This window comes from Phalaenopsis equestris, unplaced genomic scaffold (assembly GCF_001263595.1).
Source record: "Phalaenopsis equestris unplaced genomic scaffold, ASM126359v1 Scaffold000002, whole genome shotgun sequence".
Classification (NCBI taxonomy): domain Eukaryota; kingdom Viridiplantae; phylum Streptophyta; class Magnoliopsida; order Asparagales; family Orchidaceae; genus Phalaenopsis; species Phalaenopsis equestris.
This window is the reverse complement of record NW_018164444.1, coordinates 69,380,566-69,399,364: the sequence shown is the minus strand read 5'-3', so window position 1 is coordinate 69,399,364 and position 18,799 is coordinate 69,380,566. Positions and strand designations below refer to the sequence as shown.

The window sequence follows — 18,799 nt, the reverse complement described above, 5'->3', positions numbered from 1 at the left end:
TATATATATATATATAGGCTGGGGTATTTTGTGCTAAAAATTTCTGTTAAACCTGTTGTCTGTAACGAGCCAATGCCCTTTTTTAAGAATTAATTGTAAATTTCAAAATTATATTTTTATTTATTTTTATACATATTTTTGAAATAATAATTACTTAAAATTTAAAAAATTGAATATAACAAAGATTTATGTACATATCACTCAATTCTTACACTCTTACCTATCAAACATCTAAACTTCAATTTTTACATATCTACCACCTTTCCTAAGAATGAAAAAGGTGCAATTCCACTTTAAAAAGTTAAAAAAAATGGTATTTCTTTATGTTATAAGAAAGACTTGGGTGGTGTATTTGGATGTTAGACAAGAAAATACATAAGAATTGGGTGGAATATATGCAAATGTCCCCTCAAATCATAATAACAAATTCAATCAATCAACCATCATATTGCATCATTTCAATATAAATTCAAAGAATTTAGAATTCACATTGACAAAAGTAACCCATCAAATGATGCTACTACGTAGTGATCATGGGGATCACTGAAAACAAGAAATTTCCTTCCTCATTCAAACCATTCTAGCATTTCAATAACTCAACAAAACTCCCATTCTCATATTCTTTGCAATATTACTTTTTTTTTTTTCAAACAAGAGAGAATATCATTTCATATTTACAGTAGTGAGAGAAAGTGTGGAAGGGAATACAAGATAATTACCTTTTCTTTTTATCTTCTTTGTCTCTTTCAAGGAGAACAGGAGCAGCAGGTATGCCGAACCACCATTCTCTTAATCTTCTGGTCCATTTCTCTGTGCTGGGCCTCCTGGGAGGGGAGTATCTTGTGAAAATCTCCAGAAATGTGAACAGAAGGAAGAGCTTGGTTGGGAGTAAAATAAGAGGGAGAGCTGCCAGAATCAATATCACTATAACTCTATCGGTTGCCTGCAACACCAGATTGAGATGGGTATATTATTCATTGAAAAAAGAGAGGATTTGGGGAGAAATATAACATAAACAATATGGTTATAATGCCATGGCATTGGGATTATTATGGACAATGTAACATAGGAATGGCCTTTCATAAATTTAGCAAGCATGGATGTAATACTTTATGCCAGGATTCAAAATTATCATATTAAATTATATATATATATATATATATATTTGTATGTCATTGATGATCTTACACTTATTCATTCATCAATGACCGAAACAAAGTAATATTTTTGGAAGGAGGCTAAATATATTAAATAACTAATTTTGCATTGCTTAAAAACCTATTGCTTCTTCCTCCTGAAAGTTAAATCCAAAAATGACCTCTTCATGAACCTAATGATTGGTATTTAAGTGAAGATCAAACCAATCACAATAGGATTTTTAATCCTTTGCTAGATTGTCAAAGTTTATGGGGTATCTGCAAACCTACATGTATCTCATATGGTTAGGGGTGTAAATGAGCTGAGTATGAGCGAGCAAGCTATGTGTAGGGTTGTAATCGAGCCAAGTTGAGTCGAGTATGTTAAGGATTGGACTTTGACTTGTCAAATCATAAGTTGTTTATGTTCAATTTGAGCTTGAGTCGAGCTTTTACATATATATTTATACTTTATTTGATTAAAACTTTTAGTTATCTTACTTATTTTGTACTTGCTTTTTTATTTTAATTGAATAATCTTTGTTTTTCCTATAAAATTAACCATTCGATTTGTGCTTTTGATTTTTCATATAAAATTAAGTAAAAAAGCTAAATATTAGAATGAGTACTTTATTTTTATATGAAGTTATCAAAAATATTTTCACAATTTTAAATAAACAAACAATTGAATAAATTTTCAATTAACATCTAACTAGTTTAAAGTAAATAAATAAAATAATATATTAGTTGTGAGCAAGCAATAAATACTAACAAACTAGTTTATTGAAATAAAAAATAATAATAATTTGTATTAAATTTATTTGCATATTGATATTAAATTAAAATATATTATTAATAATATAGAATTAAAAAAGTTCTAGCTAATCAAATTTTATATAGAGTAATTAGTTAAACAACAAACGAATTTGTTCATGAGTAAAATTTTTAGTTATCTCACTTATTTTGTACTTGCTTTTTTATTTTAATCGAATAATCTTTGATTTTTCCTATAAAATTAACAATTCGATTTGTGCTTTTGATTTTTTATATAAAATTAAGTAAAAAAAGCTAAATATTAGAATGAGTACTTCATTTTTATATGAAGTTATCAAAAATATTTTCACAATTTTAAATAATTAAACAATTGAATAAATTTTCAATTAACATCTAACTAGTTTAAAGTAAATAAATAAAATGATATATTAGTTGTGAGCAAGCAATAAATACTAACAAACTAGTTTATTGAAATAAAAAATAATAATAAATTGTATTAAATTTATTTGCATATTCACATTAAATTAGAATATATTATTAATAATATATAATTAAATAAGTTCTAGTTGATCAAATTTTATATAGAGTAATTAGTTGAACAACAAACGAATTTGTTCATGAATAATAACAAAAAAGTTGGACCACGTTCAAGTTTGGTTCATTTAACTTTCAAGTTTAAAAAAAAGTATTCAAACTTGTTTATTTATTAATTTGAAAAAACATAATTGAGTATTAATCAAGCTGAGTTTAAGGGTCTGTTTGGCGGGGTGGTTTTGGCGCGGCGCGGTGAAGGACCGCAAATTTCAGCTGTTTGGTTCAGCTTCCCGTGCGCGGCGGGGCTGTTTAAGCGGAAAGCGGAAAGCGGGTCGCGGATCTAACCTGCGGCAGACGTTCGAGCGTTGGAATATTACGCGCATTACACCTTCATCACTCCAGTTCGACGCCGCATCCCTCCGGCTCTGTCACTCCACTGTCCCTCGCGGATAACTCATGGCGGGAACGCAATTCCAAGCTTCCAAAGCACTGCCAATTTCTTTGCCCTACTCTGTCTGTTCGACGACACCACCATGACTGCCACAGTGGAAAGCGGTGCCTTGGAAGCCGAGGCTCCTCCAAACCCTTCAAATAGATTCCAGTCCGGACCCCAGGGCCTGGAAATGGCAACCTTAATCTTCACCGGCGGTGAACGGGATCAACGAGATGGAAGACGACCCTAATGGATGAAGACGTTTTTCTGGAAGAAACCCTCCGTAAGTATGATGAGGACGAAGAGGCCTTCCGCTTACTTCAAGATGAGGCCCTCCTTAAGTACGCCCTGCTCTTTCCCCTTCCTATCTCTCACATTCCACGAATATACATAATTTGAAGCATTTGCATTCCTTTGTTTCTTACATTTCTACCGGGTAGATGTTTTATTAATTGACTTTTTTTTTCCTTTATCTTCTTTGATACAGTATTTCAACAGTTAGAGGTTGATTATGAGATCGGAGAGAGCAACAAAGAGCTGCTTCCAATGTCTTCTGCCCCTGCAGCAATTCTCACAATTTTTGGAGTAACCAAGGAAGGCTAGATTTTTTTTCTTAAATCATATTTTTTTGCTTTCCCTCGACATTCAATCCTTCATTTGGTATGCATCATTCAAAGTATTGTTGGCTTTTGAAATATCAAACAGATTGAGATGGTTCACAAGAAGAGTATCATGTACTATCAACAACATGAAGTTCAGACTTTTCTAAAGATCATAGTTACTTTGTCAATCATGGTTGCTAGTTGTCCTGGTACTTATCGTTATTTTTTTTTGTCAGTACTAATTACAATTATTTTTATTTTTTGCATAGTTGCATTTAAGCTACGAAAATAGTATATGAACTTTTGTGACTATCACAGTTCTGTTTTAAAATAATTTTACTAAACAGAGACAAAACGGTTATTTTTCCAAAAACAGCTGCCACACAGTTGTTTTCACACAGCTGCACCAAACAGACAGTTAGCTTCCCCACAGCAGATTCCTGTGGCAGCGCAGCTGCAGTTGAAAAGCTAGGAATCTGAAGCTGCGTCAAACAGAGCCTTAAGTTGTTCATCAAGTGCGTTGGTTCATTTACAACCCTAATTATGTGTTGACATCAAATCATTCGAATTTTTGTGTGTTCGTGTTCGGCTTGTATTTGAAATTATTTGTGAACATCATGTTAGGGGAGAGAACAAAAGTAGGTGGGGAGAAAAAAATAAAAAACCTGAGAAGGGATAGCGAGCAGTAGAGCTCGTAACTTCAGTAGAACTACATTTCCATCTTGCACAAGCTCCTCGACCTGAGAAATAGCACTCTGAACGGCCAAGAGCTGTTCCATGGCATTCATTGCTGGGGGAGCCTTCACCTTGACCGCCTCGATAGGCCTTCCTCGATTGTAAAATCTGGTAAGCAGCATAAAAACTGCCATAAAAAGCAACAGTGCCACAAATACATAGGCCAGCCATCCCCTGCATCCAGCTGTGTATTAGAAAATACAATTACATGGAAAATTAACAAACCAAGACCAAGAAATGAAGTTTGATAACATACAGTAGTCTACATCATCCTGAATAGCATGGTCACGCAGATGGAAAAAATCATAAGAACAAATCATACAATAAGATGATGAGAACAGAGCTATTGTAATCATGGCTAGCTAAAAATATATACACAACATTTTCATCATTTATAATAAGAAAGAGTACAAAAAGAGTGTCATATTCCATAAACAAAGCCCAAACTCACACAAGCAAAACAATAAAAGACAATTTACATACAATGAGAAGTATGAAAGGAGTCTTCGCACATTAATGGTGCTTTGAAATGCTTCGTGTGCATATTTATGTGTTTGGGGCCTGCTAATGAGATGGCTTCAATCCTCATGCAACCAATGCTCAAATAAAACATATAATGGCCGACATGTTTTATGTACCCCAAGCTACTCAAAAAAAAAAAAAAAACCCGTCAATAAAAATTCGAATCCACGCAACAGTATTTATAGTTAGTTTTAAAGCCTCTAAAAATGAAAAGAAAATCCTTCCCCAGTGGAGCCACCAGAAAGCTATATTACCGGATAAAGAAAACAGTTGCAAGATGAGCCCTGTGAACTCCAAAGATAAAGAAAAAAACTATATCAACTCCAAAAATGGAAAGAATAAACATTTGCCAGCAATGCTACTAGAAATCCCTATATTAAAGAGACTACACATCAAGAATTTAAACCATGTATCCTCTAAAAACTGAAATAGAAGTTTTCCAAGTAGTCAATAAAGATATGTGAGCTTAAGATACTCAATTTTTTTATAGGTAGATTAGAAGATATATAAAGCACTTCATAACCCTCTCAAACATTTCATATTTCTAGTGCAAAATTTCACATGGGTGCAATCTTGATGGACGTTACCTCTTATTGTCATAGATAAATGCTAAGGAGTCACAAAGTTCTATTTTAATTTTGATTTATTCATTTGTGCAAATTACTCTACAATAAAGAGAAATATTGCTTCATACAAGGAGATCAGGGGATGGTGGAAACCTTGTTAGGATCTTAAGTTTCCTCATCTAGGGTTAATTAAATAGAAGATCCTAACCTAGCTATGGATAATGAATTATTGGCATAGCAAAATCACGTCGCGCACTCTTAATTGAGGATTTAATTATGTCACGTCGACCTCTTTGACTAATCAAGAAAAGTGAATTAAGACTAATCTTGGGGAGTCCTAATATTATTGATTATGACCTTAAGCTTAAATTAAGTCCTAGGCCTGACCCAACATGACCAAGGAAATTGATTGAACCCAAGTACAAAATTAAGACTCCAATTTTAGGGCTCTTTGATTCCAATCAAAGTACCGAAAGTGCAATCATTAAACCAGCATTATTGACCTCAATTTGGGGGGTTAAATAAATGTCTATCATGAAAAAAGGTCATCTTACATGGAGATAGGGAATTGAGAAACAATCCTATAAGTTAGTAATACTCATTATGCGAGTGAAGGGCAAAAGCTACTTATGAAATGTATTTGCTTCTTAAAAGACAGCCCTCATGCTAGATTAGTCTTCAGGTTAGAATAATTGTTGACCTCTATATAATTCATAACTTGACGACCACATTGAAAATACCTACGAAGTGTTTATCCAACGAAGACGGCAATCAATGAACATGATGCAAGCATCAAGTTTACACTGCTTCAATCGCCATTGAATTTGCCCAATTGATGTCAGTTCGTGAAACAATCAAATGCCAACACGCTTGAAACATTGCAAATACTTGGTGAGTCTCTACAAGAGGAGAAATACAAATCTACGTAAGCATGAGATTAATGCCATACATTTCAAGATTTCAAGACAAAGTTATGAACTTTGAGCGGCAAAACATATATAGATAATAATAACTGAATATTTAATACAATAATAATAATCATTAATATAATAGTAGTAATATATAAAAAAAAGAAAAATAAATTTTGAAACAGCACGAGATGTAGCCATCCGTGCGATTTTGCTTATGCAGCGAGTGCCTCTTTCGAATCCAAGGGAAGCAGAAGATTAGAACAAGTGAGCGAAAGTGGGAGACAAAGAAGAGAAAGAAAATGAGGAATTCTCGAGTAAAAGGAAGGCAAGTCATGCCTTAATAGAACTTCTTCAACTTCAATTGCGGCACACGAAGGAAGAAAGGATAGGGAGGAAGCGTCGAAGCCAGGGTGGAGAGCCGGCCCCTCAAACCCTAGTCGGGCAACTCTAGTGCAGGTTTGAGCCGTGTCAGAGCGTAAAGAGGACGGAGGACTTAGTGCGGGAGAAAGAGGAAGTTGAGCCCTAGTCAAGGAGACGATGACGCCATGCTCGTGTGTAGAGGAAGATGAGGATAGAGTAGGGTGGCTACATGCATGTGTTGCATCGAGCAACGATTGAAGGTAAAGGAAGAAGAGGAAGAAGCCGAAGGGAGTGTACAATTCTATTGAGAGAAAGGAAAACCAACGTCTAAAGTAAGCCTGGTGAATGCAAACCAAAATATATTAAAGTGAGTTAAATACTTTCATGAAGATATTTAATAAATTTTATGAAAATATATATGTGAGTGTGAGTTTAATTGCTTAATGTTAACAAAAAGTTTGATTAAGTTAGTATCGAAGCTATTAAGTCCCAAATTTGAGGGAGTAAGGTCATGCAAACTTCTTGTACGAGGGAAGAGGAAGAATCGTCAGGCGTAAAGTTGAGATTCAAGCTCTAGCTTATGTGGCCGAGGACAAAGGTGATTTAGGGATTTATGATGTTAATTATTGGAATTGAAATAATTATTAAATTACTAAATGCTAATAATACAATTAACTTAATCAAATATTGAAGACAAAAGATTTGATGCTAAATCAAATAGAATTGTAAGGGGAAAAGAGGACGTAAACCAAACTTTTTATGATAATGATTTATATACTTATTTATATGCGTCATTTTTTAATTATACGCCACTAGATGGAATTTAAGTTTTAATGAGTAGTATTAATGAGAATTTTCGATTCAAAAGCTATTTGAAAGAAATATATTTAAGTTTTCAATATATTTATGGTAAAGTTGAGAGTCAAGCTCTAATTTATGTGGCCAAGGACAAAGGTGATTTAGGGATTTATGATGTTAATTATTGGAATTGAAATAATTGTTAAATTACTGAATGCTAATAATACATTTAACTTAATCAAATATTGAATACAGAAGATTTGATGATAAATCAAATAGAATTGTAAGCGAGAAAGAGGAATCTTGTGCAGGGACGTAAACCAAACTTTTTATGATAATGATTTATATACTTATTTATATGCGTCATTTTTTTAATTATACGCCATTAGATAGATTTTAAGTTTTCATGAGTAGTATTAGTGAGAATTTTCGATTCAAAAGATATTTGAAAGAAATATATTTAAATAGATTAGATATATTTAAGTTTTTATTTTAGGATGTGATTCTATAATTATATGCACCTTTAACTGATATAGGTGATAGCCAAGAAGAGTGACGTTAAGGAATAAGATTTTACAAGTCTTTTAAGCATGTGAGTAATTATTTTCTTTATGTATTAAATTAAGATGTTATTTAAAAAATAACTGCATCATTGCTTCATAAAATGCTTTTATAATCAGAGATATGTTGTGAACTAAAAAAATTTTGAAACGAATGAAGTGAAAATTCAAAAGGGTAATGGTGATTACAATGACCTTCAAGAAAAGTAATTCAAAGAAGTGAAATGTAAAGGCTTAAGTCAATTAGGATTAATCTCAGATGGTACTGGCAAGGGATACGATTTACCTGTGCACCATAAAGAAAAAGAAAATGATAAATATGCAGCTTCAGGTAAAAAAATTGGGGGTACCTATGGGTACAATTTTGAGGATACCTTCGGGTATGACGATAATCATATTATGACTCTTAAAGAGATTAGAAAAGAAAAAAAATTAAATTAAAATAGAAAGAAATAATTTAAAATGAAAGCTTACAAATTATATAGAAATGAATTTTTTTTTTGTCATTCATACAAGCATTTGCATGTAAATTCAATGCATATTAAGATTATAATTGCTCACTAACTTATGATAAACTTACTGTTGAATTTAATTATTTATTTCAGAAAAAAAAAAAAACTGTAGATTAATATATCTGACACGAGGGATTTAGTTTACAAGAGGAGAACTGCGGTTGATAGGTATCATGTTATGTTATGATTATAATTTCTTTTTGCATTGTTTTCTTCAGAGTAGTGATATACACTTATATGATGGTTTGAGATGTCTACAGAGTATGTTATTATTTCTGCATGTTTTGAATTTGTGTATTGTGCTTTGTGAATTCTTAGTGGTTTTTTTATATATTGGAAGTTTCTAACAAAAAAAAGTATAAAGTAAATTAAATATTAATATAGTCCGACCAAAGTTTCTGACTTAGTTAATTCTAAGCTATCAGGCTAGGTCGTTACACATCCCGTGCCCGTACGCTCTACTCCTAATTTTTGCAGTGTTTTATTACCAAAAAAATGAATAAAAAAGAAAAAAAGAACATTCACTCTCTTTCCCTTTCCCTCTCTCACGTTTACCTCTATTCTAAAAAAAATGCACATCGCTCCATCTCCTCTCTCTTCACTTGCTATAGTTTTCTTCTATCTTTTTTGCGCACAACTGCAAAACCACCTCTCCAGCAACTCCTTTGCACGTCTCTAGGCCTAATTTGTTCAAGTGAGAAACTCGTGCACAACCCAACTGCACACAAACTCCTCCCTCACATAGGACTGATTTGCTTCAGCAGCTCCACCTTTCGCATCTTCTGATTATTCTCGCATGAAAACCACCTTGCTGCTCCCCACATGAATCCCGTCTTCCACGACCATCCTAAGTGCAGCTCTCCCCTCCACCTAGCAACCAACAAACTTTGAATCGACCATCAGCTCTAAATCTAAGTTTCTCAAAAGAACATGAAGAAGAGCTCTTTTTCTTCAATTTAATCCACACTACATCTTCTTACTAGAAAACATAATCTTCTTAGACTTGTTCATGTTTTTTATACTTAGCATTAAGCTTAGCATTTCTTTCCTGAGTTGCATATGTTAAGTCTAGATCTCTCTGAATATAATCTTTACATCAATACTAAACTCAGAAGTTGGTAGTATGAGCACTAACTCCAATAGGATGACGGAGCTTCGTCAATAGAGTAACTAATGGATCCAATGTTTAAAATTATGCAATTGGGTATTGAGGCGTTTTCCATTAGTAAAGTCATAGCTGAAGATGTGGTGGTGTGGCGACAGTGGGTACAACATCAAGCTACAGGTGCAGTAGCAATTCATAGCTGAAGCATCAGGTGGCTGTGGCGGCGCCGACTGCAAAAGGATTATGAGGCGGCGGCAACGTCAACTAGTGCAATAGGGGGCAATCCGAGCATGAAGAGATGTGATACGGGAGGCTGGCAAGAGATGAAAGGCTTTGGTTCAAATGAAACAAACGATCACATAGAATACCTAGTATATGAGGCGGACGCGTCAGCTTCTATGAGACAAAACAGACCTTATAGTGCACTTCACAAATGCTAAGGCATATGCAATGCATGGATTGAGCGAGGCATACACCACGACACTGATTTTTTCGTGATTGCGCAAATGCACACCTTGAGGCAACCTGATGAAGAACCGAATTTTGTTGCCAAATATTTTATCATAAAGCATCAAAAGAGATTTCTCAAATTGTGATTCACAACCTGCATCTATCCATCAATATGATGATACACAGTTGAACTGAACAAAAACTTTGTACCTAACTTGCCCTGTAAAGTCCTCCAAAAGTGATTTAAAAACTTCACATCTCTATTTGAAGTAACGGTCATGGGCATGCAATGAAAGTGAATTATCTACCTTGAAATATAATTTTGCAAAGTGTGAAACGTACATCGCTTTGTGACAATGTATAAAGCAAGTCATCTTGAAGTGTTAATGGTTTCTTCTTGTTTGCTCATCACTTTAGGGTTTTGGATAATGTAAATTTGTGGATCTACAGTTGACTGAAGGTTCTAAGATTTGAGATTTGGAATATAAAATTTGGATCTACGCATGGATATCGGATTCGGGATAGAAATTAGCTTTGATATCAAATGACATGGACCTAGAATTCATAAGTGTGTAAGAATCAAAGGAAGTATAAAGGTGCTTGTAGGGTGAGAGCAGATGGAAAAATAAATAAAATGAATGTGTTTGGGAAGGATTCAAAATTCCAAAACAGCCAAGGGAAAGAAAATCAGCAAGATTCAGTATTCAAAAGGCAGAGATGATCCACGGCATGTTCTCAATCAAGCTATAGTCACGCCGCCTAAAAGAGAAGATGGTACATCACTCCAAGTGCACAGAAAAATAGAGAGATAAGAATAACATAAAACAGGCCAAAAAGCCCAAAACCAGATTCTAAGCAATAAATAAATACTACCAAAGCAAAAGTAACCCTAATTCTATTCCTAACTAGGAAATAACTAATCATATGTCGGCCGACCCCCTTTGAAGTGGGAAACTACTGAACCGAGTATTGCTAAGCTCACCCGAACTCGACACAAGACAAAAATCCCATCCCTTATTTATGGGCAGAAGATGCAGGCATTTGTCAACATCTTTACAAGAGACTCAAATCCTCAATAATAATTCTACGTTGGTAAAGGAAGATATTTAAGGAAGATATTTATTCTCTAATAGACTAACTTACGGGAGTGTTGAAAGACATAAACCCAAGCACCAAAAAAAAAAAAAAGATCCAAGCATTGAAATCACATGCTCCTCGTAAAGAATCCATTAGTACTTGTACTGTCAAAGCGCCATTTGTATAGTCCAGTTAATGAATTAATTATTAAATTAACTTGTCTATAATAGGAAGATACTTGCATATATATTACGTGGGTTTCGTAATTTTTTGACCAAGAATATGATGAAATAATGTTGTATATTTGTTTCTATTTAGTATAGATCAAGTACTTTTTTCTCACAGAAAGATCTATGAATAGTGACATGCACACATTACGTTGATTTGATGAAGGATAAATTACATCTCCAGTCGATTCTTCTTGCTTCACATTTTCCTACAAAAAACGTGGAGGAAAGGAGAACTTTCCAACTAATGCAAAAAAAAAGCAGCAAAAAAGATGATGCAGTAATGAAACAAAACAAAGACAATTCAATGAGTAAAATAGAAGAAACAACTATTAATCAATTTGAAAATATAAATGAACCTGGATAAAATTCAACATAAGAATCGGAGCAACGCCAGCATCAATAGGAGAATGTATACAATTGGCTGAAACGTACTAAAATATCTCAGAGCATATAAATAGCTATGAATAAATATAAAGAAAGTACTTCTACAATTTTCAATCTAAACAGAAACAAATCTAAGATGCGTGAAACTTAAAACACTCAGAGAGACCACGATCAACAATTCATAACTGGGATCAGAAAGCTCGAGGCAATTCAAAAGCACATAGAATAGAACAATTGTCTTTCCCACAGACAGGAGCAGGATAAAGGAGCTGGGTAACAAGGTCTTCTATTTGACAAGATTACGTATGATAAAATGAAAAGAAATTTACATACCTAGTACACAATTATTATTTATTTACACATTTCATGCCTGAACATTCATATTTGCACTATATATATAGCACTTAGTGCTTTAAACCTATGCATGAAAAGATGTATTTCACTTTTTAGAAGTGGTGACAGTGTTATTTTTTATATGATATTAAAGATTTGAATACTGTGTAAAAATGAAAGTTTAGGTGTGACATGTAAATACATAATAAGTATTTGCTATGTGGGTAAATGCCCCTAAAATAAATACACATTAGATGCTAATGTTTTGCACATTAGAGCCATACATAAAAGATTAAATAAATTTTGCCATCATTAAACATCTATGCATATCATTTCTTAAAAGTAGATCTTAAAGATCTTCAACAGTAAAAAAATGCCTATAGCAAATAAAGTCGAAGATCATAATTGAATAATCAATATACCCACGAATGAAAGTAGCTTCACCACAAATAGATCTGTTGTGAACATAAAAATATGAAAAATGTACGAACCTGCAAATAATAAAGCTAAAGATTAAACAGAACAGCAGGGACCTGAGCGGATCTTCCCATTTAGCTAAACGCGATAGCATGTTTCCAGTTTCTATAACAGGATACAGCAATTCCTGAAGCAAAATGAAAAAAAACAATTAGCAAAATCTAAATACAATTGATCAATAGTGACTAAAAATAAAAATATCGCAATCAAATCATATTTTATATAAATAAATATATTAAGAAAATTTGTCTTTCATTGACTCATAATAGTCATAATTAGCCAAATATCCCCATTATTTCTTTTTTTGAAGACATATGACCAAAAGTTTATTTTAAACCAAAAAGCCCCACTTTTATTCACAGAGCATATTGAAGTATGTCACAAATAAAATTGACCAAACTGAACTGCTTTCAAACCTCAATTCAAACCTCAATTTTAACATGATTCGTACTTGACAAAGATCGAAAAAGCTTCAAACAAAGTTCAGCAATGTTTCTAACCTAATCGAACAAGGTTTAAGTAAAGTACAGGCATAATCAGAGTAAGGTTCGAACCCAATTCATATGTTGTTCAATTTTTTAGAACAGGCTTCTCCTATAGCCTCTTTCATATTATAACCTACAAAAGATGGCTCAAACAAAAAGTCATCATTGTGAAGCTTTACGGCACACCGACTATACGAGCTCTGAAATAAGTGGAGACAGAAAAGGTGCTGGAACCAAAAGTTGTGTGACTCTCAGGTGAACATTATGACTAGTATGTTTATGTAAGAAAGGCATTTCAATCTGAAATGAACTTTAGGCATATTTCTCAAAGAAAAAACAATGAAGAAATCTGACAAATTATGGAGATTATGAGCATATGAAGTCTCTCTCTCGCTCTCTCTCTCTTTCTCACACACACACACACGCACGCACACACACACACACACAGGATTATAGGAGGGCCTAGTTTCATTTTCCAACTTTGTCCCCTCCTATGGAATTACTACATAGCTTATATATAAGTCAAACTCTTAATCATAGATAAAATATTTTCCGATTCTACCCTCGTAGAATTAACATTGACGATGATATTAACATGTTGATACGATCCAAAGTAGAAATCGGCATGAATTTCAGAAATTAGGGCAAAGCAAATATTCTTTTTTAATAATCCAAATAACTCAACACGAACACAAAGATAAACAAATACAATCTGAGTGGTAAACGATCTCTCCCAATTCCTACAATTCAAAAGGTAGGAAATCTCTCCAAAAAACTAAACCTAAGCCTCACCACAATAATCACATGTCTACCCAACCCTAAACCTTATACTAAACAATTATAAATAAAAAAAGTCTCAATTGCCCTTAGGCGCATAAAAGACAAAATTGCCCTTAGGCTAGCCACCAGCATAACAATACTACCCCCCAAAAGACACCTTGTCATCAAGGTGAAAGAAATGAAGATGTTTCCTCCAACTAATTGCTATCTGCCTCCACCCCCTCACAAACTAAAATAACCAGGAGCGTGAGATCCCTGCAACGATGGCAAGAGGCATACTTATTATCACATCTAAAACATAATCCCTTTGCTCTTTTGTTCTGCATCTCTGACTCTGTGAGGTGCTTGAAGTTGCCCTCGAGACAGACCCGCGTATTTCTCTCATTTGGCATCTCCTTCTAAAATGATACTGTCTAGATCCTAAGTATCATGGTCGTCGAGGTGGTTTTCTAGAATCCTTCCATGGTGTCAATTTTGCTTGTTTACATCATATGGTTCTTCTCTTCCACCATTTGGGTTAGCTCCATCATCTCCCTCATTCCCTGTCGTCTCAATAGTCTGAGTGTCGCCTGTATTTCGGGCTTTAGGCCCTTCATGAAGTTTCCCTCCAATCCTACTTCAACCCCCTTAGTCGTTCCAACAATAGTTTGAATCTCTCCCTATATTCTATAAAATTCTCCTCCCGAGACAAGGCATAAAATTGATCGTGTAGATCTCCTTCTCCCACTACTCATAAAAATTCTAACAAACAATCCTTACATTCATCCAACGAATGGATCGGGCATCTAGCCTCCCTTGATTGAAACCAAGCTAGGATTTTTCCCACTCCAAACATAACCCTGTCGTCATGAATTTGACTTCCACATCTAGCATATTCAAAGCAAGTATCACTCCACCCAATACACCCAACAATGTGTGTCTTCTCCCTTAAAAATTGGCAGCTTCAACTTCCTAACCCTGATAACACCACCCCAACTTCCTCTCCCTCAATTATTTTCCCCCATGTATCAAGGGAAAACTCCCTCTTTCAATCATAGTAATGCCCCATCCCGGTTTCTCTCAATTCTTTATCATGCTCCTCCCTAGCCCTTGCATAACCTATTCTCCATGTTTTGGCCCAATTGCCTCCGTCGAAAATCTCTAATCCCCCACTCATTGAAGCCTTGGGCGGAGATACTTGATGGTAGATGTTTTCCTTCTCATGTTCCTCTCATCCAATCTCCTTTCCTTTCGAGTTAGCTAATGAATATTCAATCAACCCTTAGTTAAGGTTTGCAAACTGATCTGTCGACGGGATCTTGGATCGCATCTCAATAAGCCTCCTTTTCATCTCCTCCAAGTGCCTAAATCAATTTTCCATGGAGGAAAACCTTCCTTCTATGGTGGAGAGTCTTTCTTCCATCCAAGGTTTAGTTTGGCTATTCTCTCCCTCCAAATTCTTCTCCAAATCATCTACCTACTTTGTTGTAATCTCTCAAAATGAATTCCAATCACGAAGGTTTCCACTAACTCGCAAGGCGTTCCTATACGTCGTAATCTTGATCACAAGGTTCGGTCACAAGATGTAGTGGCACGAAATTCCTGAAAGATCAGAGTTATAGGTCTCATAAAATTACTGAATGATCAAAATTCTAGCTCTTCATAGGCCGCAATCCGGTCATGCAGGTGATTGATCACAGAGGTGCAAGGTTCGATCACATAGGAGATCAATCACAAAGGTGCAAGATCTGATCACGAAGATCATTGTACGTTGTGATCCTTTCTATTTCCCAAATAAATCAAACCACGACATATCGCAAGGCTTAGATCACAAAGACGTAGCACTAATATGATCTTGTTGTCGCCTTCCCAGCTAGCTCTGATCGTGACTATATCGTAGGGTTCGATCACGAAGGCGATAGGAGCTAGGTCCAATAGCAACTGTATCGCTATCTTTGATCCCGTGGGAGCAGCGCGAACTCGCAATCGTGATTATAGTGTGGTGTTCTCTTCTACAAGCCCGTCACTTGCTTCCCAACTAGCCCTAATTGTGATTGTATCACAAGGTTCAATCACGAAGGAGACAAGCAGCTAGCTCCAATAGCGACTGTATCACTATCTTCGGTCCCACTGGATCGTTGTGATCTCGCAATTGCGATTATAGTATGTTGTTCCCTTCTGCGAGCCCGTCGCTTGCTTCTCAGCTAGCTCGCGGTTGACTGTATCACAAGATATGGTCACAAAGGTGACGGAACTCCTCCATGCAGCAATCCAATTGTTGGTTTCCCAGAAATCAAAAGCTCTAATAACAATTTGATACGATCCAAAGTAGAAATTGGCACGAATTTCCATAGAAAATAGGGCAAAGCAATTATGCTTCTTAAATAATTCAAACAACTCAACATAAATACAAAGATAAACACCTACAATTTGAGTGGTAGGCAATCTCTCCCAATTCCTACAATTTGAGAGATAGGAAATCTCTCCCAAACCCTAAGCCTAAGACTCACCACAATAATCTCATGTCTACCCAACCCTAAACTTATTGGGGTCTATCTATACTAAACAATGATAATTACTAAAAGACTCAATTGCCCTTAAGCTCATAAAAGACAAAATTACCCTTAGGTTAGGCATTGGCATAACACACTTATTGTGGCATCAATATATAAAAAACGAGAAAAATTCAATGCTAAAATTAAGAAAAGTAAATGAAAAAATTATAATGAAATAAAAATAGAATTTATCAAAACAATCAATCATAAATGTTTAATCTAATGTTTTTAAATATATCTATATTTCAAATAATAAGAGAATTTTTAATTGCACTACAATACATTTATATAAGCAAAACAAAAAATTATAAGAAAGAAGCACATTTTAAAATAGAATATTATTTAAATAATAATTTAATCAGAATTCATTATAAAATAATTAAATATTATAAGATGATATACTTCATAGTTTGATTAATTATTATAAATCATAACTTCATATCTTTTGAAGTTAGGCCTCCTCAAATTTTGTGTTTTAATTTAATATGAAAAAAATTTTTTCTTACATGAAAATCTTTTCATTAATCATTAAAATAAAAGGATGAGGTATTAAAGGAAGAACAAAGATGCATGCAATAGTGTAGGTTAGAGTGGTTATTGAATAGAAGAATTGATGATACACAAGAGAGGTTCAAGAATTCATAGTTTCTAGATTTTTCTAGTTTTTTTTCTCATTTCATGTATTTCTATTTCATTTTATAAAGCAAATGATTTAAAACTATATTTTTAAAATAGATAATAGGATTTTTATGACTTATCTAAACTTGATTTTTAAATGGGGAATTTACATATGCAACACCCAATTCTTATGCATTTACGCATCTCAGATGAAAACTCTCATTTTTACAAACCCAGCACCCAATTCACACTTTTCAACAGTGTAACAGTGAAATCCACATTTTCATGCATATGTAAGGTGTTGTATTCTTAAAAATCGAAGTTTTGGTGTGAGATACATAAATGCATAAGAATTGGATGCTACGTATCATCCGGTTTTAAACATTTTGGGGATAAATTTGGTGTTGAGTGTAAACTAAGTTGAAGCGATTGATCATAGTTGAAATTCAAAATCTGCAATAATTTTTAAGAAAGAAGGATAATCACATTCCAAGGGCAATCCAATAGTGATGATGTAAAAGAATAATCGTATCATGTGCTGTCATTGCACGAGAATAATGAAAATTAGGAATTTATGATTTCACAAGGACATATTCGTACTGATCTTATTAGAACCATAACCCAAGCTATTTCATTTAAATAGTGTTATTTTGTTATTTTATTATTTAATTAATTGACATAATTATTAAAACCTACTTCAAAGATTATCATGAAATTTTAAACACTAATATCAAAATTGATGCAGGATGTTTTAGGTCATAGTGTTTTCTAATATAAATCTAAGATAAAATACACAAAATCACACAAAATTATAAACTAAGCAGTTCAAAAACTTTAAATTTAGACAACGATCCCCTCAATTAGAATAAAAGCAATTAAAAAAACATAAATAAATTTGGTACACAAGGTAATATAATCGTTGTGCATTAGAAAAAATGCATGAAAACTCAAAAAACACGAAAACCATAATTCAATGAGAGATCTCGAGTAATCGAAAAACAATTTATACTAAATATCACAAAACTTAATCAAGATGCAAAGAAAAAAAAATGAAAACTAGAAAAAATATGAAAAGGCAAGAACAGATCACCAAACAGTACAATCAAACAATTTGTACCAAATATCAAAAACTTAATCATATGCAAATCGAAAAATAGAAATTAAATTAAATACCAGTAAGGCAAGAAAAGATCACCAAATAGTACAATCAAGCCTTATGGAACTATAAGGGAGATGACTTTAACGAGAAATCTTCAATCATTGATTGCATTAGAAAAAGGCTGCAAGGAATAACATCTAACCAAAAATTATGGTTCAAAATAAAGTTAAAGTAGTTAGAATAAAATGTTTTCTTTATGCCCCAGACCCTATATTTATAATCACAAACCATCCTAGAAATTTCAATTTAAAAATAGAAATAAATCAATAGCCTTATTCCAAAGCTGACAATTTGTGGAATTGCATAATAGTCGCAATTATATCCTCTACAAAGGAAGATCACAGAGAATCAAACTCAACAAGACCGCAAGAAACAAAAATCTTGTAAGAAAAAGCAAATAGCCCAAATGGAAGGGAGCTCAACAAGATCACAAGAAACAGAAAACTTGTTTAATTTTTTAAGAAAAAAAAACTAACAGCCCAAATGGAAGAAAACATAACACTTGTAATTGGATAAGATTGAAGAGAGCCAAAACTCCACAAGAAACAAAAATCCTATGACATCCACAACCAAATCTAGGCACTAAATAGAGACAGGCAACCATGAATGGAGATCAGATATGGAAGGTGTCATTATCAAGGATATAGCCCAGCACCAATGGGCTTCATTACCGCCATCAACCTCACGCGAAATGCTTGGGATTAACTGAATCTTTAGAAACATA

The 18,799-nt window shown here is 33.8% G+C and overlaps 1 protein-coding gene across 1 annotated transcript in view; it reads right to left on the bottom strand.

Annotated features, from left to right (window-relative positions):
* Positions 1 to 427: 427 nt before the first annotated feature.
* The window catches only part of LOC110022518, a 32,247-nt gene continuing 13,875 nt past the window's right edge, over positions 428 to 18,799 (bottom strand). The window contains exons 7-9 of the mRNA XM_020721502.1: positions 12,514 to 12,626; positions 4,145 to 4,388; positions 428 to 943 (exon numbers count right to left, since the gene is read on the bottom strand). Coding sequence (XP_020577161.1) covers positions 716 to 943; positions 4,145 to 4,388; positions 12,514 to 12,626 — 585 coding nt within the window. The 3' untranslated portion in view covers positions 428 to 715. The remainder of the gene's footprint in view (positions 944 to 4,144; positions 4,389 to 12,513; positions 12,627 to 18,799) is intronic.